The sequence below is a fragment of the Octopus bimaculoides genome, chromosome 5, assembly GCF_046866305.1.
Source record: "Octopus bimaculoides isolate indiv1 chromosome 5, ASM4686630v1, whole genome shotgun sequence".
Classification (NCBI taxonomy): domain Eukaryota; kingdom Metazoa; phylum Mollusca; class Cephalopoda; order Octopoda; family Octopodidae; genus Octopus; species Octopus bimaculoides.
The window spans coordinates 68,936,795-68,963,979 of NC_142932.1; the positions used below are offsets into that span (position 1 = coordinate 68,936,795).

At 36.6% G+C, this 27,185-nt stretch overlaps 1 protein-coding gene across 2 annotated transcripts in view; it reads right to left on the reverse strand.

The window, feature by feature from the left end:
- LOC106872501 (retinoblastoma-binding protein 5 homolog) overlaps window positions 1-27,185 on the reverse strand; it is a 48,773-nt gene that overhangs the window by 21,223 nt on the left and 365 nt on the right. For both annotated transcript variants that reach the window (XM_014919519.3, XM_089352392.1), the window contains exons 2-11: window positions 22,667-22,692; window positions 21,115-21,287; window positions 14,678-14,818; window positions 12,451-12,535; window positions 7,941-8,012; window positions 7,001-7,110; window positions 5,595-5,714; window positions 4,762-4,915; window positions 2,795-2,866; window positions 1,682-1,799 (exon numbers count right to left, since the gene is read on the reverse strand). In XM_014919519.3, coding sequence (XP_014775005.1) covers window positions 1,682-1,799; window positions 2,795-2,866; window positions 4,762-4,915; window positions 5,595-5,714; window positions 7,001-7,110; window positions 7,941-8,012; window positions 12,451-12,535; window positions 14,678-14,818; window positions 21,115-21,287; window positions 22,667-22,692 — 1,071 coding nt within the window. The remainder of the gene's footprint in view (window positions 1-1,681; window positions 1,800-2,794; window positions 2,867-4,761; window positions 4,916-5,594; window positions 5,715-7,000; window positions 7,111-7,940; window positions 8,013-12,450; window positions 12,536-14,677; window positions 14,819-21,114; window positions 21,288-22,666; window positions 22,693-27,185) is intronic.

Consider the following 27,185-nt stretch of genomic DNA (forward strand, 5'->3'; position numbering starts at 1 on the left):
AAAATATTGTTTTCACAAAATTTCTCAAGTATGAAAGTCACTGAAGAATGACATAAGGGAGTAGGTTTCTAATAGATATGCTTTCAAAAGTGGGGGTTGAGGAGGAGGAGGAGAGAGGGGAGGATCTGACAAGTTGGAGTAGGTTAATATTAATGACTGTTTCCCTCAGATTTGAGATGTTGGCCAGCATGATAGGTCACTAATTGGGGAGGCCAGAGGTTCATATTAGTAAAGAGAACATGTTATAAGGGGGAACTAATTAATAATTTATTAAACTCTTCACTTCCTGTCAGATACAGTACCACACAGAATTGCATTGGTGAGCCAGTCCAGAAACACAACTATCACAAGAACTAATTTTGTTTACATGCATTTAAAAAATAATAAAAATAATGAGCTTATAGTATACAAGGCTCAAGTACACTCTATCTTGTCAGGAAAAGGCTAGAAGAGGGGACAAAAAGCAGACATAAATCAGGTAAAGAAAAACAATGAAAGTTATAAGTCCATGCAAAGTATATAAAATAAAACACAACTGACAGAAAAATAAACATTAAAAGTCATAAAGAGGAAACAGTTCAAAGGTATGACTGGAGCAGTATTAGTGAACCATGCAATCTTTGGTGGATCAGTGTCATGACAGCTAACAACTGACATGTGTAGTTTATTTTATGCTTCAATAATTCTGAATATGAAATAGCGTTTCCAAATATCATCAGTGGCGAACTGTTATCACGTTTTTGTAAGCATGTTCACAAGCAGTGAAAATATTGAATTCAAAAAAGTGGTCAAAGTTGTGTAAGTAATTTTCTGTTGTTCATTTCAACTGAATCCAAGAAAGAAACCTTCAAAATACCAAAGGGAACAGGAAATTCTAACAGTGAAAAGGGACCAAAAACCTCTCTAAGTAATAATAATAGCTCGAAAGATTTAAAAGCAAGTAAGTCAACAGCATCAGCAGTTCTTAGTGGGTCCAAATCTGCTTCTGATTCAAGTGCCAGTCGTCTGAACATTTCTAGCAAAACGAAAAAACCATTTAATTCTAGCACTGGAGCAACTCCGCTGAAATTTGATGAGTTAATGAAAATAGCTCTAGAAAAAGCTGCTGACCCAAAGCAAATTCTCAATTCCAATCGTCCCGCTGACCGTCCCATGACACAAGATGAAAAAGACAGATTACAGAGACTGTCTTTGAAGGAATACAAACATACCAAAAGCTCTGACTCTTCTAATTCCCGTAACAATAATTCTTTAAAAAAATCAACACCTCAATATTGTGGGCTTCTATCAAGTTGTTGCTAGATGTTGAGACTTTAGTGTTTCAATGTCCAGAGAACTAACACTTTAAGATATAGTGACTGACAGAAGGTGTCTGGTTGCATGTCTCTAAATAGCTTCCAGTAGACTGATATTTTCGAACGAGAGGGGAGTTCCAGATTAGAAATGCAAATTAACTGTAAAATTATCACAGCCTTATACAACTTTAAACTGAAAGCTGGTGAGTGGCTGACAAAGGTGTTACTGAGTGATGTTAGATAACTTCAGCCTTTTGAAGAGAGTCATACTTCAATGTAAGGGAGAAAACTAATTCCCTTCTATCATTTATTTCTCTTCTGTAATAGAATGCAAGATTGGGTTTTTGTCATAGAGAATGTTCAACAAGATATAAGGAGTTAGTTACCTTTCGTTTCTTCTTTCTCTTTATCTTCATCCTCAATGTCAAACTCAGATTCTCGTTCCTCATATTCAACATTTTCATCTAATTCCTTAAAATCCGGAGCAAATGCACTCCAGTTTTCCTGAAACATTTATTTTAACAATAATTATTAGTTTTAAATTTAAGCACAAGGCTAGTAATTGTAGGGAGGTAGTAAATTGATTACATTGACTGCAGTGTTCAACTGGTACTTATTTTATTGACCTTGAAAGGATGAAAGGCAAAGTGAACCCTGGCGGAATTTGAACTCAAAATATGAAGATGAATGAAATGCCGCTAAACATTTTGCCCAGAGAGTCACTCTTAGCCAACAAAAATCAGATTTTTCTTTAAACATAAAAATTTAATTTCTGATGAGAGTTTAAAATTATTTTTCCTTTACTTTGTAACTAACCATTACAGCTAGGTTTTTGCTTTCTTTCTTGAACTAAAAGGAAGGGAAATTTCAATTTATTCAGAATTCATTGCATACACCAACAGGAAAGCATTCATTGCATACACCAGCATCTACCTGAATTAAATTTATGCCATTGATGCCCATGAGTTACTTCCCAGTTCAATATTCTTAATAGAACTGGCTATTAAAGTAGTCTATCAGCAGTTTTGTTGACTTGACCACTTGTTTGTTTTGTGTCTGTTTATTTTGTTTGCAATGGGTTAGATGAATAAATTGAGACAGTGCTTTACACCTGGATGCCCTTCTTGAAGCTAACTCTGGTTTTTCAACTGAGGACCTCTTACCTTTCACAGCTTCAAAGGCATAAAGTGATTTGTTGGCAGAGGAAACTGACAACACTGTGTGTAGATAGATACATGTTTATAGCTGAAATTGCTTGTACAAAAGTGTTGCAGGCACACACACCAATCTCTTTACAAAGCTTTGGTTGGCCTTGGCCTATAGTAAACAGTTGGCCAAAGTACTACATGGTGGGATTGAACTTCAAACCATGTGGTTGAAAAGCAAAACTTCTCACCCACACAGCAATGACAACACCTAGATACATACATACATACATATATAAATAATGGACCTCTAGGTGATCTGAATTTTTCCAGTGACCGTTGACATTTACTTACCACTTGATTTTGGGCCCACACCGACACAACTCCACTTGAGATGGAAGCTATGATGGGACGTACAGGATGCCACTGTAAGTATAATTAATTCATAATCAACAAGCATTAAACATTAACCATCTGACAATATTCATAACGAAATACAATGGCAATGTGTTTCCAATTCATTTCTAAACAAATCAACAATTTAGAAGAATTTAGTGAAACAAATTTATATAAAAAATTTTCTGTAAAATTGTTACCAACCCTCTTTTAACCATTACTTTAAGGTCCCTTTAAACTAAACATTATTGCACTAACTTTCCCTTAAGTTAGCAATCCACTTCACCTTGGCTAAACAAAATTTTAAAAATCCTTATTTTCAAGTTGTTATGAAATGTTTATGAGGCACTGCCCTATCTCAGATTTAATGAGAAAATGTTGTTTGTTTCCTTTGTGAAGGGAAACAAAGCAAAAATTTTTCTAGTTTTAAACTAAGCGGAATCAGTAACAAAGTGGTACCAAGTTGGTTGTTTGAAATATATATAATATATACAATAAATTAGATCAGCTTCCAGTTTCCATCTCCCCAGTTTCACTTACCTCTGACAGAACACACTAGCTGAAGGTGCAGTGCAGTGAGATTGAATAAGAACCTCAAAATTGCAAGGTCGACATCTTAAGTACTTGCCTTATAAGTTTGAGTTGAATGTCATTTGACTCTCACATGGTGCACATTATTTATCTATTTTGAGAACTAAGTTTGTTACAAAAAAAAAAAAAAGAAAGAAAAAACACCCACCCACCCACCAAAAAGGGATTCTTTAGGGTTTGAACAACCCTTATTCAGAGACCTTTTGAGCAGGATGGGCTAGTCAATCTGAAGAAAACTCTAACTGGGCCCCACATGCAAGGTCATGCATTGTTTATCTTGATATGAGATCACACATATGGTTGTGACATGTGTCTAGTGTACATTTATCAGATGAATAGACATGATTGGTATGATGGGCTTTGTATATTTGTATCACTTTGATGGCATGTGCTGCTGCTGCTCTCTCTCTCACTCAATAATAATAATTCTTTCTACTATAAGCACAGAGCATGAAATTTGGGACGGGGGGGCTACTTGATTACACTGACCTAAGTTAATGAGTGGTACTTATTTTATTGACTCTAAAAGGATGAAAGGCAAAGTTAATTTCAGTAGAAATGGTACTCAAATAAAAACTGGGAAAAATGCCACTAAGCATTCTGTCTGGTGTGCTTATGATTCTGCCAGCTCACCACCTTAATAATAATGATAATAAAGAGAAAAGGCAATGTGAGGTTTGAGAGCTGCATTAAAACATTCTATAGGAGGCTGTTAGCTGTTAACACTAATTTATAACTATAGCACTAGCAGCTACAAATCATAGTAAACTGGATTTTTACATATCTTGTAAGTTGAAGGTATCCCTGTCATCTCTTTACCACCATCCTCTTTCATTTCCAGCTGAGGTAACCATGTATCTTCCCTCCAGCAAGACACCTGTTCCTCTCCCTCTATCATACTTTACTTCCCATCACCTGGCACAAAGCCACCTCTCTCAATACCACTCAGCCCATTTCAGCTGAGAGGTCTTGTCTTGTGAGTCACATGGTAATCTTACTAGTGCCAGTGCCATGTAGAAAGCACCAGTGCACTCTGTAGAGTGGTTGGTATTAGGAAGGGTATCCAGCTGTTGAAACCATGCAAAAGTAGACATTGGAGCTTGGTGCAGTCCTGACTTGCCGGCTCTTGTTGGATGCTCCAATTCATGCCAGCTTGGAAAACGGACATTATAGAATGATGATGATTCAATAAATAATAAAGGAGAACTATGAAATGATTTTTAAAAAACTCTTATAAGAAAAGAACTGTTTAAAGATGGTAAATAACAAAACTATTATTAAATTTGACTAAATAAGTGCTTAATAGGAGAAAAAATGAATAGAAATAGACTTACCACAACATCTAAGAGAAGTTCTCCTTTTGTACCATGAAGAATCTTCACTAAGTTACCAACACCCTTTTCCCAGATATAGAGAGAGTGCTGGCGAGCAGAGCCAGCAACAATGTATTCGCCATCACCAGAAAAACAGCATTTCTTCCACATAGTTCTAAAAACAAAAATCAATATAGAAGAAGAAAACAATGTTAGATATACTTAAGTTGTGTTCACTTTTCATTGGAGAGGTCACTGAAACAAACAAACAAAAAATAATTATGTGGTGGAAATAAAATAATAAGACAATGTCTAATAATATTTTTATCATTTTAGCAGTATAGGAGACAACTCCGTGTTTAACCTTACTTGACCTCATCAGTGAATTACAGACTTCACTGTATATGTGACAGAAGTAAAAGAAGAATATATAAAATAGTATAATGAACAGAATTCAACAGATCTAACCTTACATATAAAATAATATATATTTCCTCACTGAGGAAATGACAAGGGACTGGGAGTGGTGGCAATTTGCAGTACTTGAGAAGAAGCATCAAACCAAGTAAAATTGCTGCCATCCATTCATATAGGTTTGTTCTTTACAGGTGCCAGTGTTATGTCAAATGCACTCATGCTGGTGCTGCATAAACACATCTGGGCCTGTGATGCATAAAAGAGCACCCAGCACTCTCTTTAAAGCAGACAATTTGGAATCTGGACAGCTCTCCAACTGACCAGCTCCTGTCAAACCATCCAACTTATGGCAGCATAGAAAACAGATGTCAAATGATGATGATGATGATAAGGTTATACATACAATGGTTATAAAATAGTTTAACAACAGATCAAACCTGTTCACAAGATCTTGTAGTTTCTGTATAGGTTCTGGTTCACCATCTTTACCGCAAGCTAAAACTTCTCCACTTTCATACACACGGATGATACGATCAGCCGAATTGACAAGGAAACAACTGTAGATAGGAAGAGGATACACCTGCTACTTAAAGATATTTGGAACAAGGAATGAACAAAACATTTACTATTATTATTATCAGTCAACTAATAGTTATTTCTATCTTATGGTGTACTCATGGAGATAATTACTCTTAGACTAATTAAACATCTCAAGATAACTTCTCTTAATTTACTTTTACATTAATTATTAATGTGAAGCTGTGGGAACTGTGGCCATAACAATTTTTAAGCTGTTTGGAGATGTGGGTGGAGGAAAAAGGCAAGGAGACAGTACTGAAGATAATTACAATAAAGTGTTAAGTGTGATGTGCGAGAGACGATGTACTGTATCGCTGACAGGAGAAAAGGGGGGGACTCCAAGTTCAAACCCACTGCACTACAATTTCTGCTTCTTCTTAAAAGAGAGAAGAATAGTAGCCATAACTATTTTACAAGGCATCTAAAACTAGTGGTAAGAAGTTATCCTGAGACCAGAAACTTTACTGCACTCTGATAAAGGCACCTAAGGACCATATGAGGGTGGTACACTGGGTAAACTCTACTGAGGGTACCCAACGACCAGGTAGTGGTGGTGGTATTACACTGAGTAATGGATAAAGCTTACTACCCACAAGAATGGTTCTCCCTCATCTCTAGTTTCTAACAAATTTAACTTACAAAGCTTTCTTCAAAACTCTCCCATGGTGGTATTGAAACTGAAACCAAATAGTTATGAAGTGAACCAGACAACAATGCCTGCACCCAAAAACAATCTCCCCAAGCCTGTCAGTGAAACTAGGTAGATGGAAATCTGTCAGATGGACTGTACATGTGGTTGGTAGGGTTAATGTGCCACAAAACCTGGTACTCGAGGGTCCTTTAGCAAACACCATTCTGATGAAAGCTTTCAGGAAAGGTTTCAGATTTGAGGATTACTTCCCCCAGTTTTGGAATCCTTTCCTCCTACCAGTCTAGGAGGATCTATAATTTATTACTGACTCTTAATTCCAGTCTACCTGACCAAGTTTATCATAGTCAGTAGCACAACTAAATGAATCCTTAATTTACTGTACCAGACTCTTCCACATATACTTAGCTTGTTGTAGCAAACTAAAACTCTATGAAAATGTCATGGACAATGATCTTGCCCTGCTGACTAAGTTATTAAAAACAGAAAATGTTTAATATTGAAATCAAAAATCAAAAGAGAAAAACATTAATTTAGAAATAAAATAGATTGGAATGTTTTCCATTCAAAACAAACTGATTAAGAAAAATTTCAATGTTGAATAAAAAGACTTACTCGCCACGGCGAGCAAATTCAATTGATTTTATGGCAGTTGTGTTCAAGGTTCCTGTTGTCACTCGGAATGAAGCTACTAACTCAAGGTCTTCTATGGTGAAGACAAGAATCTGAAAGAAAAAAGAAATAATTAAAAACCAACCAAAAGATTATTGCCCAGATGTGGCAGTTAGTAATCATGGAAATTAAATTTTTTTTATATTACAGAAGTGTTTTAACTCTTTTGATACTAACCCACCTTAAACCATTCCTGGTTTTATTCTACAAATTTCAGGTTTTGAACTGATCTAAATTAAAACCTTCCATGAAAACTTTACGTTAATTTATGTTCTAAACATAAATTAACATTAAGAATGACAAAGTTTCAAAATTGAATGAAACAAAAGTAGTGTATTTCAAGAAAAATATGGCAATAAAAGGGTTAAGGTGATCTAACTTAAAACTTAGATGATAGGACACAACCTGCCATTACAACCCTACCATGAAGCCAATAAGTTTACAATCTGTTGGTGGTAAACACCGTTGATTAATGAAGGGCAAATAATTGGCTTTGTTTATCACAAGATAGACTTACACTGTTGTAAGGAGGAGGGCGGGTAACATTATAATTTATCAAAAATTTAGAACATCTTTTCAAATGCAACACACACACTATGTAAAGAGTTTCAACAAAAGACACCCCAATCCTTCTATAATTTCTAATTCTCTCAATATTCTCTCTCACGACAAAATATGTACAATCCCAGGTCAGGTCTAGTTTCATCAAGCCACAAACAACCACTGAATTGGTAAATCATGGAAACTAGATGAATAGATAAGTGTAGGTTGTGTGTGATGATAGAATGTCAAATAGAAATAAATTTACAAACAGACAATATCAAAGATATGTAAGAGAAAATAATTTTTTTAGTAAGACATTATTAAATATCTTATCACTGACCCTGCCCTTTGCATTTCCTGTGTAGATGTGTTTCCCTCGTCTGTCAAAAGATGCAACAATGTTTAGATCAGACTGCAATAGAGAAAGAGAGTGAGTTGGCAACAAATGTAGAAAGAAGAGGAAGAATTAATAAATGTTGCAGAGGAATTAGAATATATTTAGAGACATGTAACAGCTAGCTACTTTCATATACTACTAATAGTCAGGTAGCATCTACGCTTGATCTGAGAGATTAGCAGTCAAATCTCCTTTAAATCACACATGACAAACTTAAAAAATCAAGGTCCTAAATAGACAGAGTTATAATCATTATCATCAATGGTTGAATGTACTTCTTCCATGCTTGTATGAGTCAAACAAAATTCACTGAGAAAGATTTTCTAAGGCCAAATGCTTTTGGAAATAATCTCCAGGAAATGAAATATAGGGAGATGTGGAATGATGACGATGATGAACAGTCATCACCACCACATCAAGACAACAATAATTAATTACTGCTGTGATAATAATAAGAGATTACAATGGTAATTGTGATAATCACAACATTAATGATAATTGTGGTGGTGGTAGGTGGTGATGTTAATAAACTACACAATGCTATAAATCCCAATAATTTTGCATCAAACACCATCTCAACAAATTACATCCAACATTTTCAGATTCACATACTGTCAAAAAGGATTACAGTCAGTTAAATAGACAACAAGTAACAAAACCATTCTTAAAGGGTACAATATAATACATATAAGGCATAGGCATGGCAGTATAGTTAAAAAGTTTGCTTTCCAAATGCACAGGTTTTGATTCAGTCCCACTGCACAGTATCTTGGTCAAGTGTCTTCTATTAGAGCCTAGGGCCAACCAAAGCCTTATGAATGGATTTGGTGGACAGAAACTGAAAGAAGCCCATTGTAATAAATATTTATGTATGTGTATGTGTGTGAGTGTATGTTTGTGTCTTTTGTTTTGACCTCATGGGATTATTGTAACTGAATGTCATTCATTTCCTATGTTCTGCTAAAAAAACATGACACGCTATTAAGAGATATTACCTTGCTTGAAAACAAGTATGGGTTGGCAACAGAATAGGTTTCTGGCGTTAGAAAATCTATCTCCCTAAATTCTGTCCACTCTATTCAAGTATGGAAAAGTAGGTGTTAAAATGATGATGACAGGACTTGGATTAATCTATTTACCAGGTCCTTAATTTCTCAGCTATAACTGGGACCTAATTTCATTTGTTCATTCATTCATTCATATAATGTCTATTTTCCATGCTAGCATAGCTAATGACAAGAAATGGCCTGAGGTAGGATTTTATAGTAGGAGGCTTTTTCTATTGCCAACTCTTACCTATTTTCCTAAGAGATTTTTTATTTTTGATATTCAATCACTCTTAAAAAGTGCAGAGCAACCAGTCATAATGTCTACATCAACATCATCATCATCATCATCATCGTTTAACGTCCGCCTTCCATGCTAGCATGGGTTGGACGATTTGACTGAGGACTGGTGAAACCGGATGCCAACCACTCAGAGAGTATAGTGGGTGCTTTTACGTGTCACCCGCACGAAAACGGCCACGCTCGAAATGGTGTCTTCTATGTGCCACCCGCACAAGAGCCAGTCCAGGGGCACCGGCAACGATCTCGCTCGATCATCACCATTCCACTGAAGCAAGGCCATGATGTTTAACATTGTACTTAGCCTTTGATGACCAGGAAAAAGCTTTTGACGGAGTTCCCCACTCTGTTATATGGTGGTCTCTAAGGAAGTTAAGAGTGGAGGAGTGGCTTGTTAGAGATGTACAAGCCAAGTACAGCGTGCTGTCAGTAAGGTGAGAGTTGGCCATGAATACAGTGAGGAATTTAGCGTTCAGGTAGGGGTTCACCAGGGATAAGTTCTCAGCCCACTCTTATTATAGTCCTCCAGGCCATAATAGAGGAATTCAAAACTGGGTGCCTGTGGGAACTACTATATACTGATGACTTTGCTCTTATTGCAGAATCTTTAGCAGAATTGGAGAAGAAATTCCAGTTATTGAAACAAAACCTGAAATCAAAGGGCCTTAAAGTTAACCTAGCTAAGACAAAAGTGGTTGTTAGTAAGAAAGAAGATAAAGGAGCTAGAAGAAATTCCATTCACTGCACCCAGTGTCAACTATGGACACACAAGAGATGCAGTGGTATCACAGGTAGATTAACAGATAGAGTGGTCTTTGTAGGTGATAGATGTGCAGGAACAGTAAGTACTAAGAGCACACAGGAATTAGATTCTCTCAAATACCCAGGAGGCTCTCTTGAGGTTGTAGATAGTTTTTGTTACCTAGGTGACCAACTTAGCAATGGTGGAAGGTACTCTGAAAGTATTATTTCTAGAATAAGAATTGGGTGAAGGAAGTTCAGAGAGTTATTACCTCTGCTGGTAACAAAAGGCCTCTCTCTCAGAATGAAAAGTAGACTATATGGTGCTTGTGTACAAACAGCTATACTCCATGGTAGTTAGACATGGGCTCTGAATGCTTAAGATATGCATAGACTGAAGAGAGACGAAGGTAGTATGCTCCGTTGGATGTGCAACATCAGTGCACATGTATGACAAAGTGCAAATGAGAGAAAAGTTGGGCATAAGAGGAATCAAATGTAGCATGCAAGAGAGAAGACTACGTTGGTTTGGACATGTGATGTATATGAATAAGGACAGCTGCATAAAGAAGTGCTGATCACTGAAAGTGGATGGTACCTGCGGAAAAGGGAGACCCAGGAAGACATGGGATGAAGTAGTGAGGACTGATCTCAGAAAGTTGAACCTTACAGAGGAAATGACCATGGAGCAAGATGTCTGGTGATATGAAGTTCTTGAGATGACCCGCCCACATCAGCGAAACTGAGTTCTAGAAGCACTGTGTGTCCCACCCACACTTAACAAGGAAACTTCTCCCACACTTTACCACAACAAACCAAACTACATCGCTACATCTCTTCTCTTCCTCACATTTCCGCTTCATGTACTATGATTGCCTCCCACTCCCCAATCTTGTCCTCTCAGCCTAGTGCCACTGTATCATTGCTCTCTGCTTGCCCCGACCTGTGCGTTCAACCCATATGCCTTGTCTCACTCTACTATTGCCATCTGCTTACCCCCAACCTGAGTGTTCCATCCACACGTAACAAGAAAACTTTTCTTTCACTCTACCCCAACAAACCAATCTACATCTCTTCTCTTTCTCACATTTCCTCTTCATTCACTCCTCTAGCCCTCACTCCCCAATCCTGTCCTCACACCCCTGTTCCTCTGTATCATTGCTATCTAGTAGCCCCTCCCACTCTATATATACCCAGATCTTTTGCCACTTACTTGCACTCCCTTCGCAATATCCATCACTTAAATTATGGCATTTGAACCTCAAGGGTATGCCCTGGCACTTGCCACTATCTATATCTCTCTCTTCCTTTCCTCAACCATCTCAGTTATACTCTGATCTCTATCCCTTGTGAGTATGCCTGGCATTTTGCCACCATCTCCATCCTGCGGTCTCCCACTCTCTCTCTCTCTTTCTCCTGCACTTCCCTCAGGTTGGGCAACTGTGTATTTTCTTTGCAGTAGCACACCTGTTTCTATCTTCATTCCTGATCTTTCTCTCTCCAACTGAGTACCTTGTACTTCCTCTACAGTAAGACACCTGTATCTGTCTCACTATAACCTTTTCAGCATCACCTTCTCCAATGCCTCCTCCCCTCTTAAAAGGTATTTGTCTTAAAAGCACCCAGTCCACACTGTTAAGTGGTTGGTGTTCAGACGGGCATCCAGCTGTAGAAACCTTACCAAAACTGACCTCGCCTGTACTTGCGCCATATAAAAAGCACTAAGTCCACTTTGCTGAGTGGTTGGTGTTAGGAAGGGCATCCAGCTGTAAAAATCCTGCCAAAACAGTCACAGAAGTCTGGTGCAGGCTTCGGCCTGACTGGCTCTTGTGGTACTGTCCCAGCCATGGTACTTGTGGTACTGTCCCAGCCATGGTACTTGTGGTACTGTCCCAGCATCAAAGACGGACGTTGAATGATAATGATGATGCGTTTGCTCACCCATCCAAACACCCACACACAATAGGCTTCCTTCCATTTCTATTCACCAAATTTGCTCACAAAGTATTGGTCAGTTCTGTCCTATATTAAGGAAGATACTAGTTCAAGGGAGCTGTGTAGTGGAAGTGAACCTGAAACCATGTGGCTGCAAAATGAACTTCTTAACCAGCCATGCCTGAACCAAATTTACATATACTCAGGGATCAACATACTATTGCATAAAAACCACACTCATTTATACTTGACTGGGACATGACTTATGCATGGAGCAAAGCAGAAATTATGAAGGGAAAAAATTTGTTTCAAGATTTAACACTAAATTTAGGGATGCAACATTAGTAAAAACAGTAATTACTGAGTTTATAACTAAATTTGTAGAATAAGAACGATTGATCAACAACACTGATAGGTTGAAGATAACATACCTCATCATCGAGTGGCACAATAGAATGTGAATTAAAATCCATTTTAACAACAGCATGTTTCAGAGGACACACTATAAAGACATCACTGCAATAAAGAACAACCATTAGTAATAAACCAACAATAATCTGAATCTTAAACCATTAAACCCAACACTGCACTGCCAATAACACGAAATTACGACAAGGTGCCAATAGGGGAGACAACTTGATTTTTACTAGGAGTTTGGGCAGTAAATAGATTTTAGATGACTAATTATGAGGATATTTCTCAGAAAATGTTCGACTTGGTAATTTTATAATTACCAACAACAGTGATAAAAAGAGGATAACAAAATAGCTTCTCTTAAAATAGATCTCCATTACTTTCAATGTTGGAACCATAAATTTCATGTGGGATATTTTAAGTGTTGGAATCATGAATATTAAATATTTACATAAATCACCAAAGTTAATTCAAAATTTCATCTCACTGGAATTGAGATAACAAATCCCTGCAATATAGAGGAATAAGAAAATAGAAACCAAATATATAAATCATAGAATGTGTCTGTTTTAGATTTTAGTGGTTTCTCTTCCAATGCAGACTAGTGCAAATATTACGTTTCCTAGCTAGCAGATCCTTGGAAATAATAATTACTCAATGAGGGGTACTCCTGCTGAACGAAGGGCTGGGCATGCTGTGGTTGCTGATGCACAGACATGCACTCAGGCTACGGCATCTCCAGCCTTTCCTTGATAGTGAGCAGGTGTGGTTGCCATTTGTCAGACACACTCTTCCACAGCTCGTCTCTTTAACTGAGCTGCAATCCTGGATTAGGCGTAGACCAAAGAGGGGTGCTTAGCACCTTAAGTGCCGTCAAGCACACACAGCCCTCTACCAGTCGGGCAATGCGATCGGTAGTAGTTCCACTCTAGTGTTTTATAGAGGGTTGGTGGAGGAAAAGTGCAATGATGTTCCTAGGGAAACTCTAGGTTTCAATGAGGATCAACTTACTGGTCTGTTTTGGAGAACTTTTGGGCTGGGGCCTATGGATAACTTCCAGAAATCCCTTGCCTGGCAGTTGTACTGAGGGGCACTGCCCATTCAGGATAGACTTTACAAGTATGGAAGTGCTGTCAGCTGGGCCGGCCTGAGGTGCACTCAGAGCAATGAAAGCATTCTGCACTTGTCCAATGCCTAAGCATTGCTGACTATGGGTTTATGTCGAACAGCTGTTGTTGATTGTAGGACAGATCTGGCTATCAGCTGAATCCATAGTGAAGATTGTCCCGTCAGCCTCCTTTAACCTGGAGGGACAGGCAATTTTTATTTGTCTGGTGGCTGTCGCAAAAGTGGTAGTATGGTGAACTCGTTTGAAAGGGCTAAAGTCAGACACTTTGGCCAAACCCTCATCAACATTTTCAAGTTTCACTTGAAAAGGATAGTATTGTCTTCTAGCAAATTTGTTGAAAGGTGGGTGAATGTTGGAAAAATGGCCAGTATGAATGGACCAATTCTGAGAATACACCTGTAAATGGAATAAAAGAAGGGCTCTTGCCCAGTTGATCAGGCACCCATTGCTTTTGTGGGTTTTTCCACGAGTAACCTTTAAAGCACCTCCTCCTATTGGGAGTTTTACTTGTTACCTTTATATTGTTATTTAATGTTTACACAAATGTATTGTTTTGTGTTGTCTTTTATGTATAATTTATATTAGCCTTTATGGCCAATAAAAGAATAAATTATTATTATTATTAACAATAAATAATAATAATCATGTTAGTTGTTTGACCATAACCAGTTGAGCATCTGTATTAGTGGCTGACAATATGTGCATCTCTGATTATGAGTAGGAGTAGTGGAGGAGCATCATAGCCATTTGCTGAGAGGAATTTTGGGGTGTCTGAATAATTCACCTCTGGAAACATGGCTGTTTCATTCATCAGTCTTAAACAAACCTTCTTCGGGGGACCTTTTGAGTGGGATGGGCTACTCAATCTGAGGAAAATTCTAGATGATTCCCCCCCCCACCTCTGTAAGGTCATGCACTGTTTAGCTTGATAAGAGGTCACCAAGCCAATCACATATGGTTGTGATGCACATGCCTGGTGTACTCTTATCAGATGGGTAGTCATGGTGGGTATAATGGGCTTTGTATATTTGTACCCTAGTGTCACTTTGATGGCATGCATTGCTCTCTCAATAATAATACAATATATAGAAATGTCTATAGAGAGCTTTACTTACCTATTTCTAGGATGAAACTGTACTTTTAATATAGGAGATGGAAAGCGGTATGTTCGATCACATTCTCCACTCTGTACATCCCAGATTGAAACGGTGTTGTCTGTGGCAGCACTAAGTAACTTGTGGCCATTCCTGTTTACACTGCAGAAATCAAACACTCAAAATAAAGACATATAGAAATACACTTCTTACATAACCAAAAGTTAATGGAGATGCCACAGCAGGGAATTCAAAGAACTATTTTTGGAAATATTTTGTCAACCCTCACATTATGTTCATTTGTTCTATGTCATCCCTAACAATAGGTATGTGTGTGGCCTATATAAGCACACACAATAATTCAGAGATACAAGTTGAAATAATGAAGCCAAATAGTCACACAATTCTGTAGAGGACTTAATTCAATTGTGTAAAGCTGACTCAGGAAACTCAAGTTAAAAAGATACATTTGAAAATGTTGTCACTGATAGACAAAGATAGGACCATATATACTCATGTGAATATATGTGTATTACATGTCCTTTTCTTGCTTGTAGGATCACACACAGCAGGAAATTGAACAGCAACAAAGTGAGTCATTTGATTTGAACAGATGTGTATAGTTTCTCATGGTGGTACAAAGTGCATCCAGTACACTCTGTAAAGTGGTTGGTGATAAGAAGGGCATCTAATCATAGAAATGAAGCCAAAATTAAACACAAGTACTAGTCTATGACAGTTGTGGCTCCTAATGAGAAGTGACCTGGACTGTAATGACTCACCCAACCCATGTCAGCATAAAGTGGATGTAAAATGATAAAATGACAATATACACACACACTCGTTTGTGTGTGAGTATACATATATATATAAACACACACATACGGTTAAGTTGTTTGCTTCAGAACCAAGTGGCTTAGGGTTTCCACTACATTGGACATTGCCAGTTGGTATCTTCTACTATAGCTGCAGGTTGACCAATATCTCCTCAAGTGAAATTTGGTAAATGGAATCCTGAAGCTTATTGTGTAAATGTGCATGTGTGTGTGTGTGTTGTCCTCTTCTCTGGTAAGTCACTGCCATGCAAATAGCAGCACTTGTTTACAATATTCTGCAAAAGGATGTGCAGCCAATGCAGAGTTTGTTAGCTAGAGGACTAAGGGAAATATTACATCACTTGGAAACAGGTGAGGGTTGACAACAAGAAGAGCATTAAACCATAGAAAAATCTGGTTTCAGCTAACCCATACCAGCATGGAGAAGTAGACATTAAAACAATGGTCATACTAATGATATATGGAAAACAATTGCATCCTGGCAACTGTTTATAACATGCACACACACACACACACACACACACATACATATATACATCATTATACTGACTTTTCATTTTACTTGTTTCAATCATTGGACTGTGACATGCTGGGGCAATGCCTTCAAGGGTTTAGTTAACAAAATGATAAACAGTAATTATTTTTAAACCTGGTGCTTATTCTATCAGTCTTTTATGCTGAACTGCTAAGTTATAGGGATATGAACAAACCAACACCAGTTGTTAAGTAGTGCAGTGGTGGAAGCAAACAGAAACACATGTATACATATGACAGGCTTCCAGCATTTCTCTCAAACAAATTCACTCACAAGTCATTGGTCAGCCTGAAACTACAGTAGAAGACACTTACTCAAGGTGCTTTGCAGCAGGACTGAGCCTGAAACCATGTGGTTATAACCAGATAGCCACTGTAAAGTTTAAAAGTCTTTCATCTCATGCTGGTCACTGATGCAGTTCTACAAATGTTAGCAACCAGGTTGTGCAAAGACTTCAACATGTTATACTATGTAAATACTATTATGAAATAACACAAAAATCAGTACAATAGCATTCTTGTGTGTGTTCTAAACAGGAATATGTGTCTGTTTTAACGATTCCATGAAGTAATTGTTTCAGTTTCTTCCACTTAAGTTATTTATGAATCTGTGCAATGCTAGATAGTTTAGTTAGTATGTGCGTGTACATAGATGAGCAGGTTAAGTGTTCATCAGGACTCAGTTCTCAGCCCCAACCTCTCTTGTTTGTTATAGTTCTCCAGGTTAAACCAAAGTAGTTTAAGACACATGTATGCTGATGATTTAGCTCTCATCTTCAAACACAGAAGCAAAGAGGTCTCAGAGTAAGCTTACTGTAGTTAACAGGAAAACAAACATCAAAACTCTGCTGCCACTACAGAGGTTGTCATGATCACTGTAAAGTGTACCAAATGTAAAAGATGGGTGCACAAAAGATCCAGTTAGGTCACAGACTTGTTATGTAGCTGTTACACAAGATTAGTGAGCATTAGGAGTCCCCATGAAATTAATTCTTTCAAATGCTTGGAATGATCCCTAAAAGTAGCTGATAACTTCTGTTCCCTAAGTGACTCAATTATCAAAGGAGTAAGACGGTGTATGCTATTACTTCTGTTGGAAATGCAAGAGAAATTTCTCTCCAAGTGCCAGGCAGATTGTAAGATGCCCATACAATATTGAAAAGTGCAAGATGGGCACTGCATATAGAGTGTGTGCAAATGCAATAAAGAAATGAAGCAAGCGAGCTGTGCTGACTCTGTAATGTTAGTGTGGTTGAAAGAAAGAGCACAAATGAACTGAGAGAAAAAAATTGAATAAGAACAATCAGAAATATTGTGCAAAAGAAAAGGGTACAGCACTGGTATAGAAGAACCAAGTGATCCAAATGGTCTGAATGGAGGAGTCTGCAGAAGAGGAAGACATGAGATGAAGTGGTGAAAGTTAATCTCAAGGAGCTAAACCTCACCAAAAATATGGTAAAGAATTACAAGAAATGGTGAGATTCTGTATTCGAGAAGTCCTGTCCAAACCATGCAAGAATAAAAAAGTAGACATAAAAGTAATGACTGTGTGATGATGATGATGATGATCTTGCTTTAATGTTTACTTTTCCATGCCTGCATGATTCAGACAAAATTTGTTGAGGCAGATTTTTTACAGCCAAATACCCATCTTGTCAACCCTCTTCCATTTCCAAGTAAAGTAGCAAGGTAATATTTCTCTATGATTGGACAGATTTCCATGAAGGTTGGTAATGAATAACACCACATTTATGATGGTGACACTTGTTTACAATTATCAAGTGACATCAAGATGAGGAAGTACACACACACTTCCAACTCTCTCACCAAATCTCATTCTCCTTTCTTTTCTCTCTCCACTTATCTTCCACACACTTTCACACATTTACATACATAGCTTACACTCTTTCCAACACACACAACATGCATATCTCCAGCACGTTTACATATAATAAGCATGTACAGAAACTTCTCACATACATGAACACACACACATCACCTGGCCTCCCGATCCCACTACTGCTACTAATCTGTTAGTTCAACCCTCACACACTCACATTAACACACATAAAACTATTCCATACTGCACTCCCTTATATACAAACATGCAACTTGCAACCTACACACATGAAAACATATATATATATATATATATATACATGTGCACTACACACACACACACACACAATAACCATTTTTGTACTCTCCTGCCTACAAAAACCACATTCTTTATTTTTCTCCAACTTCCAGTCAGTTATTTCTTGGTCATTTAAAGACACAAATGCTTTTCTCTGGACTATCTGCTCCTTCCTTTCTTCTTCCTTGCAATTTTTCCTCTACCTGACAAAGAGCCATGCTTGAAACGTCATTTCTACCCCTACATTTCCATCTAAAACTTTCACAGAGCATTAGTCTAATATATTCACTGTGTATGTCCAATTGACTTCTGTTGATGTCTTTTCCTGTTTTATTTTTTTTTTGTTTGTACATGAATTTGCCTATATATATGTACACACAATGAGCTTCTTTCAGCCATACAGAATTATACTTCACATGCAAACATGCATATAATCTACTCTTTACTCTGAGGGAGAAGCCTTTGTTGCTTGCTAGTAAAGGTAATAGCTTGCTAAACATTTTCAAACCCATTCTTATTCTGGTTCCTATGCTTTAAGAACATGATCCACCATAACAAATTTGGTCACTTAGGTAAAAATAAACCTATCAGCTAGTGCTAGAGAACACTCCAGGCATTTGAGAGAATCTATTTTGCAAGTGCACTTAGTGTTTATTGCCCATACACACCTGCTGCATATGAAATCGATCATCTTCAGTTAACCAAACTTGTGATCTCACTAAACCTTGTGTGTCAACTGTTTACACTGTTTTGAATTTCTATCAACTCTTTTTCTGCATATCAAGTAAAGCTATGTCCCTGACAGCAGTAGAGCCCTTTCTTTCTTATTTACTAAAACTTTAGTCTTTATTAAATTCATTTTCCATATCTGTAATTTATTCTCCATATCTGCTATAAGAACTATGCCTTCTATATAAAAGAAGTAGAGAGCAATACCTTGATAGCTCCCTAATTCCATGTTAAGTTTGTCACTGAACTTGTTGCTGAGCCCACTAAATTTATTGCTGCAATCAATATTTCACTATATCTATCAAACATACTTAACACTACACTGTGTACAAAACACATTTAACATCACACTGTGACCATCAAACATAGCAGCCCAGCTAACTCCACTTTTGCTGCTGATACCTTTAAAAATGTTTCTATTTAATCTTAATATCTTCCATCATATTTTTTACATTAGAAAGTTATATACTAAGCACTAACGTAAGAATATAAAAGTTATTTTATTGAATCCATTTAAATTCTTGGTTATTTTCCAAATTACTTGAATATCAGTAGAAAGATAGTTATAATCATGAACAAATTAATACTCAGTTCACCTAACTACAAATAGGCCACACATATAATAGGGACTTCATGATCTTGCTGTACTGAGTGTAAATCATACCATCAGTATATCTCTGGTGGGTTAGTATTAAGTGTTATTAGAGATAATTTTTTAAAATGTGTGAGAGAGAGGAGAGAGAGAGAGACAGTTGGATTACTCACCTCAGTTTAAACAGATTAGTGAACAAATGGTAATGTTTGTGATGGAAAGAAATAATGGCAATAATAAGAGAACCTGTTCAGGTCTGCTCTTATTGAATACAAGACAATCTGTGAGAGAATGGAAAATGGTTTATAAAACAGGTGGGGTTAATGAGGAGAATTGTACAATTCACCTCTGTGGCAAAAATGAACATGTCTTTTGGACAAAGAGGACATTCATACACAACTGTCACCGATGATCAATGTTAGCTAACTATAAACAGTTTGGAAATAATCCGATAAAGACAGTTAGAAGAAGGTAATAATAATCTTTTCTAATACAGGCACAAGGCCCGAAATTTTGAGGGGAAGGAGCAAATCTATTACACTGATCCCAAGGTTCAACTGGTATTTATTTTATCAACTCCCAAAAGGACGAAAGGCAAAGTCAACCTCAGTGGAATATGAACTCAAAATGTAAAAAGCTAGAAGAAATGCCACTAAGTATTTTGCCTGACACAGTAATGGTTCTCTCAGTTCACCACCTTATAATAATTCCAGAGAGGAAATTCTTCTACTTATCAGACGTTAGCACATTCACCATAGCAGTATTCAGAAATAAATGATATACACCTTCATCATAACTTTAACAGTATATTCACACAATGTGTGTTTGTTTAGCCTGAGGTCAATGTTGAGTAAGCAGACATAAGGATCAAAGACACTGAAGCCATGGTCATCTCATCTGAGGAGTTTGCAGAATTACGTTATCTTATGTGTCTTTCCTTGACAGTAGAGTGTGATTCAAAGAAGAGGGGCTGTTATTTTAGGCATGACCAGTAACCACAAAACTACTAGTGATATTTGTTCTGTGCCAAGTTACAAACACCTTCAGAAATACGGTGAACACTAATTATAAAATAAATGAAAATACAGCTAATCCCTAGCTAATTCAGATGTTATATAATGGATTTCACAAGCCATATTTACTAAAGTAGTAAGCAGTGGGCAGTGGGGGAGGTTAAGCCAAGAAGTGATACAAGAATATGAGAAAAGAGAGACAAAAAAGTGAAAGAATTAGTGATGATGATTAGCAGTTGAAAGAATTGGCAAAAAAAAGTTGAGAGTTATTGTTAAGTTTTTAGGCCTGGAGACAGGAAAACTCACAGCTTTAACAGCAACATTAAAATAATTAGAGTTTTAGACATAGTGAAGCAACCAAAGGATAATAGGGTCCAAGCAGGAGGAAGAAATCACAAAATTTCTAGTTTGGAAACAGGAAAGTGGATAGTGAGTTGGGGGGAAAATAGAAAAAAGCAACAGATCAAAGAATTTGAAAAGACAGGTAGTTAAATAGGTTGGCAATGAAATTGTGATAGTTAGCTAACTGGTGAACAAAGATGATAGAGGTAAAACTGGCCTCATTGAATACAAGGTGAAACATGTTGGTTAACAGAGATGATATGTGTACAACTCACCTCAATGAACAGACAGGATGAACGTGAGCATTGATAACCTTAGCTATTCCTCTCGTCAAGAAGTCCCACAAAACAATGCGGCCATCGTTGCAACCAACGGCCAAAATGGTTCCTTGCCGGTTGAACACACATGTTACAGCGATGCTCACGCAATCCAAAGCACCATCAAACTCCTGAAAAAAGCAAGACTCAATTATTATCAAAAATAACAATGACAATCTTATGACCTGTTTAATTACTCAGTCTGCAACAAGTCAGGTAAATCCATTTCTGCTGAACAATCAAATAAAAAAAATCAACAGAGACTGGAAGGCAGGCAGCCAATCTGACAATGTTATAAGAAATGAGTCTTCATTATTAAAACACTCAAATCACAATAATTCATCAACATTCAGATATCATTATATCTTAGAGCTGTTGACAGCAAGCAGACTAACGATTTAAAATTGTAAGGTTTATATATATATATATGTATAAAGAACTAAAAAACACAACAATAACTATTTTACCATCTTTCTTAAATGTGAAAGCAGCTATAAGTAATAGCTCATGACACATTATCAATTTATGTCCACTTTCTATGCTAGAATGGGTTGGATGTTTTGACCAAGTCTTCTTACTCCAGTGTTCCAGTTTAGACATGGTTTCTTATAATGCCAACCACTTTACAGAGTGAACTGGGTGCTATTTTCATAACACCAGTACTAACAGGGTTGTCTTTTAGCTTGAAGACTGAAAAAAACCCTTGACTGAGAGGGTTGATAGGAGATAGGGTGGTCACATTAAGCAAAAGAGGAGATTTATGGTTACCCCTCATATTACATAGATGAATGGAAGAAGATTGGGTTAAAAACCCAAGGTAGCAAAAAAGGTGGAAAACCAGCCATGGAATTTAAACTATGCATCTACCATAATCTGGTCATCATACACATCAAAGTAACTGACTAACCATATAGTTTATAGAAGATACACAGTTTAAGTTCCTTGGGTGGTTTTCACCTTCTTTTCTACCCAAGGGGTGTTTTGACCCAAATCATTTTGAGTTTTTACTTAGAGTTACATTCGCAGTCAAGACACATTGTAAAAGTAACATATTTACTAATATATTTTTCCAAACAAGTGATGGAGAATCAAAATTACACATAACTAAGGATTTATTATTCTACGTTAATATTTGGTAATAAGTGTTGAACTAAGTAAATAAAGACTATATTTTAACATGGTTTAAAACATATAAGTGTTCAATTACAAATCTTTAAGTTTAGATCCCAGAAATTTTCACATCTCTGGTTGATTCAGGATTCCATCAGTGGATAAGGAAACAGATCCAATACTGAATGTAAATACAAATATCATTATTGGGCTAATGATCCTTTGACGATACAACTCTAATTGCAATTCTGTTTACAGTAAACTCCTGATATTTTAATATCAGTAGTTAATGGAAACCTGCCAAAGTTACAACGTCAGAAGTTTCAGCTCATATCTGGATCATAATACTAAGAAGAAGGATGCTGGAAAATGGATTGTTATTAAGTATAGAAAACATTACCTCAGGGTGATTTTGTCCAAATGATTCTGAAAAAGAAAGAAAAAAGAAATTCAGGAAATTTAATAATAATATTTTATTTACTACTAAGGGTTCACAAAAACAGTTGGAACAGTGCATTTTTCCCCTTCTTGTTCTGTACTTTTCCAGGTGCAATACTTAAGAATATTCTAAGATTCTTATTTCTTTATTGCCCACAAGGGGCCAAACAAGGACAGACAAAGGGATTAAGTCGATTACATCGACCCCCAGTGCATAACTGGTGCTTAATTTATCGACCCCGAAAGGATGAAAGGCAAAGTCGACCTCGGCGGAATTTGAACTCAGAACGTAGCGGCAGATGAAATACCGCCAAGCATTTCGCCCGACGTGCTAACGCTTCTGCCAACTCACATTTTTCATTTTAGACCTCTTTTTATCCCACACAACACATCTAGAGAGAATTGAACACTGTATATCTCAAACTCCTGTTAAGTGCTCTGTACCATTAAGCTAAGCGGCCCATGACATCAGATACTGTCTTTTATTACACTAAACATTTTAAAATAACCGAAAAAAATTATACTATTGTAAATACCTTTCAAATACAGATTTTGTTCAAACTTTAAAATTTTATTTGCACTTAAAAATAACAACGGATTAATTTGTAACAAGTATGCACTTGTTACAAATAAATTTATTTTTAAACCATTTTCACTATAAAATAATGTCATATTCTAATTTACTCTTTTACTTGTTTCAGTCATTTGACTGTGACCTTGCTGGAGCACTGCCTTTAGTTGAGCTAATCGACCCCAGGACTTATTCTTTGTAAGCCCAGTACTTATTCTATCGGTCTCTTTTGCCGAACCGCTAAGTTACGGGTACGTAAACACACCAGCATCAGTTGTCAAGCGATGTTGGGGGTTACAAACACAGACACATAAATATATACACACACACATATATATATATATATATATATACGACGGGCTTCTTTCAGTTTGCGTCTACCAAATCCACTCACAAGGCTTTGGTCGACCCGAGGCTATAGTAGAAGACACTTACCCAAGGTGCCATGCAGTGGGACTGAACCCGGTACCATGTGGTTCGTAAGCAAGCTACTTACCACTAATTAATTTTTTCCTTCTAATATGCACATAAACGGAATACAATATGAAATTACAAAAAAATCATAACTTTATTTTATGCTTAATATTTTTTGATGGGGTTTTCTTTTAAATATTCATCTTGATGAACTCTTTCATTGGAGTTCAAATAGCAATTTTCTCTTAAAAAGACAAAAATATTTTGATATTTTAAAATTATCACCTTTTTTTCATCACTTAAAGCCACACAAATCTGTCTTTTTAGCTGATATTTTTTGACAAGAGTTTTCGTCATGAAATTCTGAAGTAAATCTCGAATGCAGAGTAGCTGTGAAAACAGCTACTAAGAGCAGCTAAATACTCTTAGAAAATAGAAAAACAAAAAGTAGCCAGCAAGCTACTATAGAGAATCGAAGTCTAGAAATGCTCACATGGGTGAATGATAAAGATATAGCATTCAATTTGGTTGAGAACTGAATTAGTGATGAAGCCTAGAAGAGCTTGCAAGTGACTAAAATTTGACCTTAAGAATGACTTTGAAGGGCCAAGTGAAACAGTATTTTACAAAAAAATAAAGGAAATCTCAAATGCAAAAGAGCAGTGAAAACTGCTTTGAAGATTGGCTAATTACCCTTAGAAAATGAGAAAAAAGTAGCTAGCAGGCAACTAGAGAGAATTGAACACTGTATATCTCAAACTGCTGTTAAGTGCTCTGTAACATTAAGCTAAGCAGCCCATGACATCAGATACTGTCTTTTATTACACTAGATATTTTAAAATGACAAAAATATTTTGATTTGTTAAAACGATCACTTTGTCACTTAAAGCCCCTTTTTTGTAGATAATTTTTGACGATTAGGGCTCTTTCATTTGAACACAGTTATTGTAGAGTTTTCTTTTACAATAGCTTTTTGGGGGTTACTTACCATTTTTTTCCACTTAAAGCCACACTTTTATTTTGTAGCTAATACTTTGTAATGAGATTTACACTAAAAGATTCTTCTCAATGAACACATTCTATATTTTTCTTTTAAAATAACTGAGATATTTTGATTTAATGTCAATTTTTTGTCTTACTCTCCCATCTTTGACCTTTCTGTTTTAATGAACCAAATTTCAATTATTTTATCTTACAATGTAGTTGAAGACTGGACCATCAATGCTAAGAAAAAAACTGCATTCAATTTGGTTGAGAACTGAATTAGTGATGAAGTCTAGAAGTGCTTGCAAGTAACTAAAAGTTGACCTTAAGAAACCCACTGATATATGTGAATGATACTGTTGCATAAGTTTAAGAAGCAAAGATATTGAGGGTATTGTGCACACTCACAGATCAGGTGATGTGAATGTTAAAGAGACTTTAAGGTAGGAATATGTGGACAACACAAGATATTTAAGCTAACAAGGAAGTCTTTACAGAGTCATTTAACCTGCTAGAAATAGCAGCAAAATCTCCCTCAAGTCATGTCTGAAAGAAAGATGTAAAAAATTGCAATATAGACCTTAGATACTAAAAAAACAAGGTAATGGTTGGAGAATCTTTGCTCATAGGTATGCTCAATAAGGGTTGACCAAAGGCTAGACAACAATGACAATATAAACGTTGTATAACAAGCCTGTCTGGAAGAGGTAGAATTCCAGGGTTCACCTCTTAGTGCGTGCAACTACTGGTGTCAGTCACATCTTCAATTATTTCAACCGATGAGATGTGAATGATGAAAATACCTAAAGTACAGTACAGCCATCCAGCATTCGTGAATAAATGTACAATTCAAAAAGTATAAAAACATGTACCATGTTTTTGCTAATTGTTTTAGGTGCGTCTGTAGTCGTAAGCAGATATAGGACACACTCTAGGCCTTCCCACTCTTGGCCAAGCAAAATATCTAGAGTGTAATTCTTTTTGCCAGCGAGAGAGAGGAAGAGCTGTATCTGTACTCAGTTGGTACTCATTTATGGCTGAGTAGACTGAATAACGTGAAAAGGAATGCTTCAACTCAAGGAGACAATGTGTTGCCTGGTCGAGGAATTGAACCTAGCTGAACATCGTTATCACTAGGTCACACGTAATTCATATTTAACAAAGACAGGAGATGATAAAGAAAGACCCTGCATGAAATCCATTTTAGTTGTGTACTTCACAAGTTCTTTGGTTGAATATAATGAGCATAATAACGAGATTTCTATTTAGTATTGAACATCAACAATATGGTAGAGTAACCCCCCCTTGTGAAAATAATATGTCTCGTAAGAACTCATTAGGATCGTGATTCCAAGTTGGAATAATAATAAAATAGATTAACTTAAATGACAGACTACTCTTAGTTTTATTTTTGGACTCTTTTATGAAATTATTCTTAATTTTGTTATGTTGTGGACAACAAATACTTAATTCTTCGAATCATTGAGGCAGTTTCCCTCCTAGAACGGCTTAAACACACTCCAGACGAAACGTACTCCTAGACATACGGGCCAAAGAAGGACCCTTGAAGTTGCACGATTTGCCAGATGTAGCAGCTAAATGTCCCTCAAATTATACCCTACTGTCTTAAATGACATATAGTGAAATGTAGTCACAGACACTATGTCTGGAACAAAAATTAATAAAATTTTAAACTGTAGAAATAGAGAAGTCAAATGGCTTTGTCTAGATTCGAATCTGCATATTTGGCTCGTGTTACCAAACCTATGACGATAGTAAATGGACACACACATAAATGTGAGTGTTTTAAAGACAACTTTTAGTGAGAACAGTGGTGCCAATATTACAAAGACAATAGTTTGAAATTCTTAGCTGTTGGTCCATAGCTGCTTTCTATACATATTTTGATTACCAGAAATGCGTATAGTGGAACACGGTTTTACGATATATAACATTAAATAAAGGAGCTGCGAACGTGTGTATATGTGTGACACGCTTACACAATCGTGCAAATATATCTGGTAATCAAACAACACAAATTGATAGATTGATTTAAACAACACTTGTCATGTTTGATGCGATGTTCAGCAGAAATAAACAATGGGGACTAACTATAAAGAAATATAACTTCCCATTACAATCAACAACAGTAACATTCTACGCTAGAACTACCAGACATAGTAGCAAAATAGCTCAAATCACACACCATTAACGTAAACAAGGAAGGACACTTTGGGTAACGTAGTTCTAAATAGCCCTAAAAAGATGCAGTAGTTATTGTTTGGATTGATTTTAATCCGACTTAGGCAATATTTCGTTGATAGACGAAACATTAACCAGATATACTCTGGGCTAAATAACAACACGACACACTATCTATCTATATAGAGGATTCATCTTCCAGAGAGCAGTAAATGCGTTTGCATATCTATCCCTACATTATATTTGGTGATGAACAACCTTCGACACAGACTATTTCGAAAACAGGAGGAGGGAAATAAAATCAAAATAA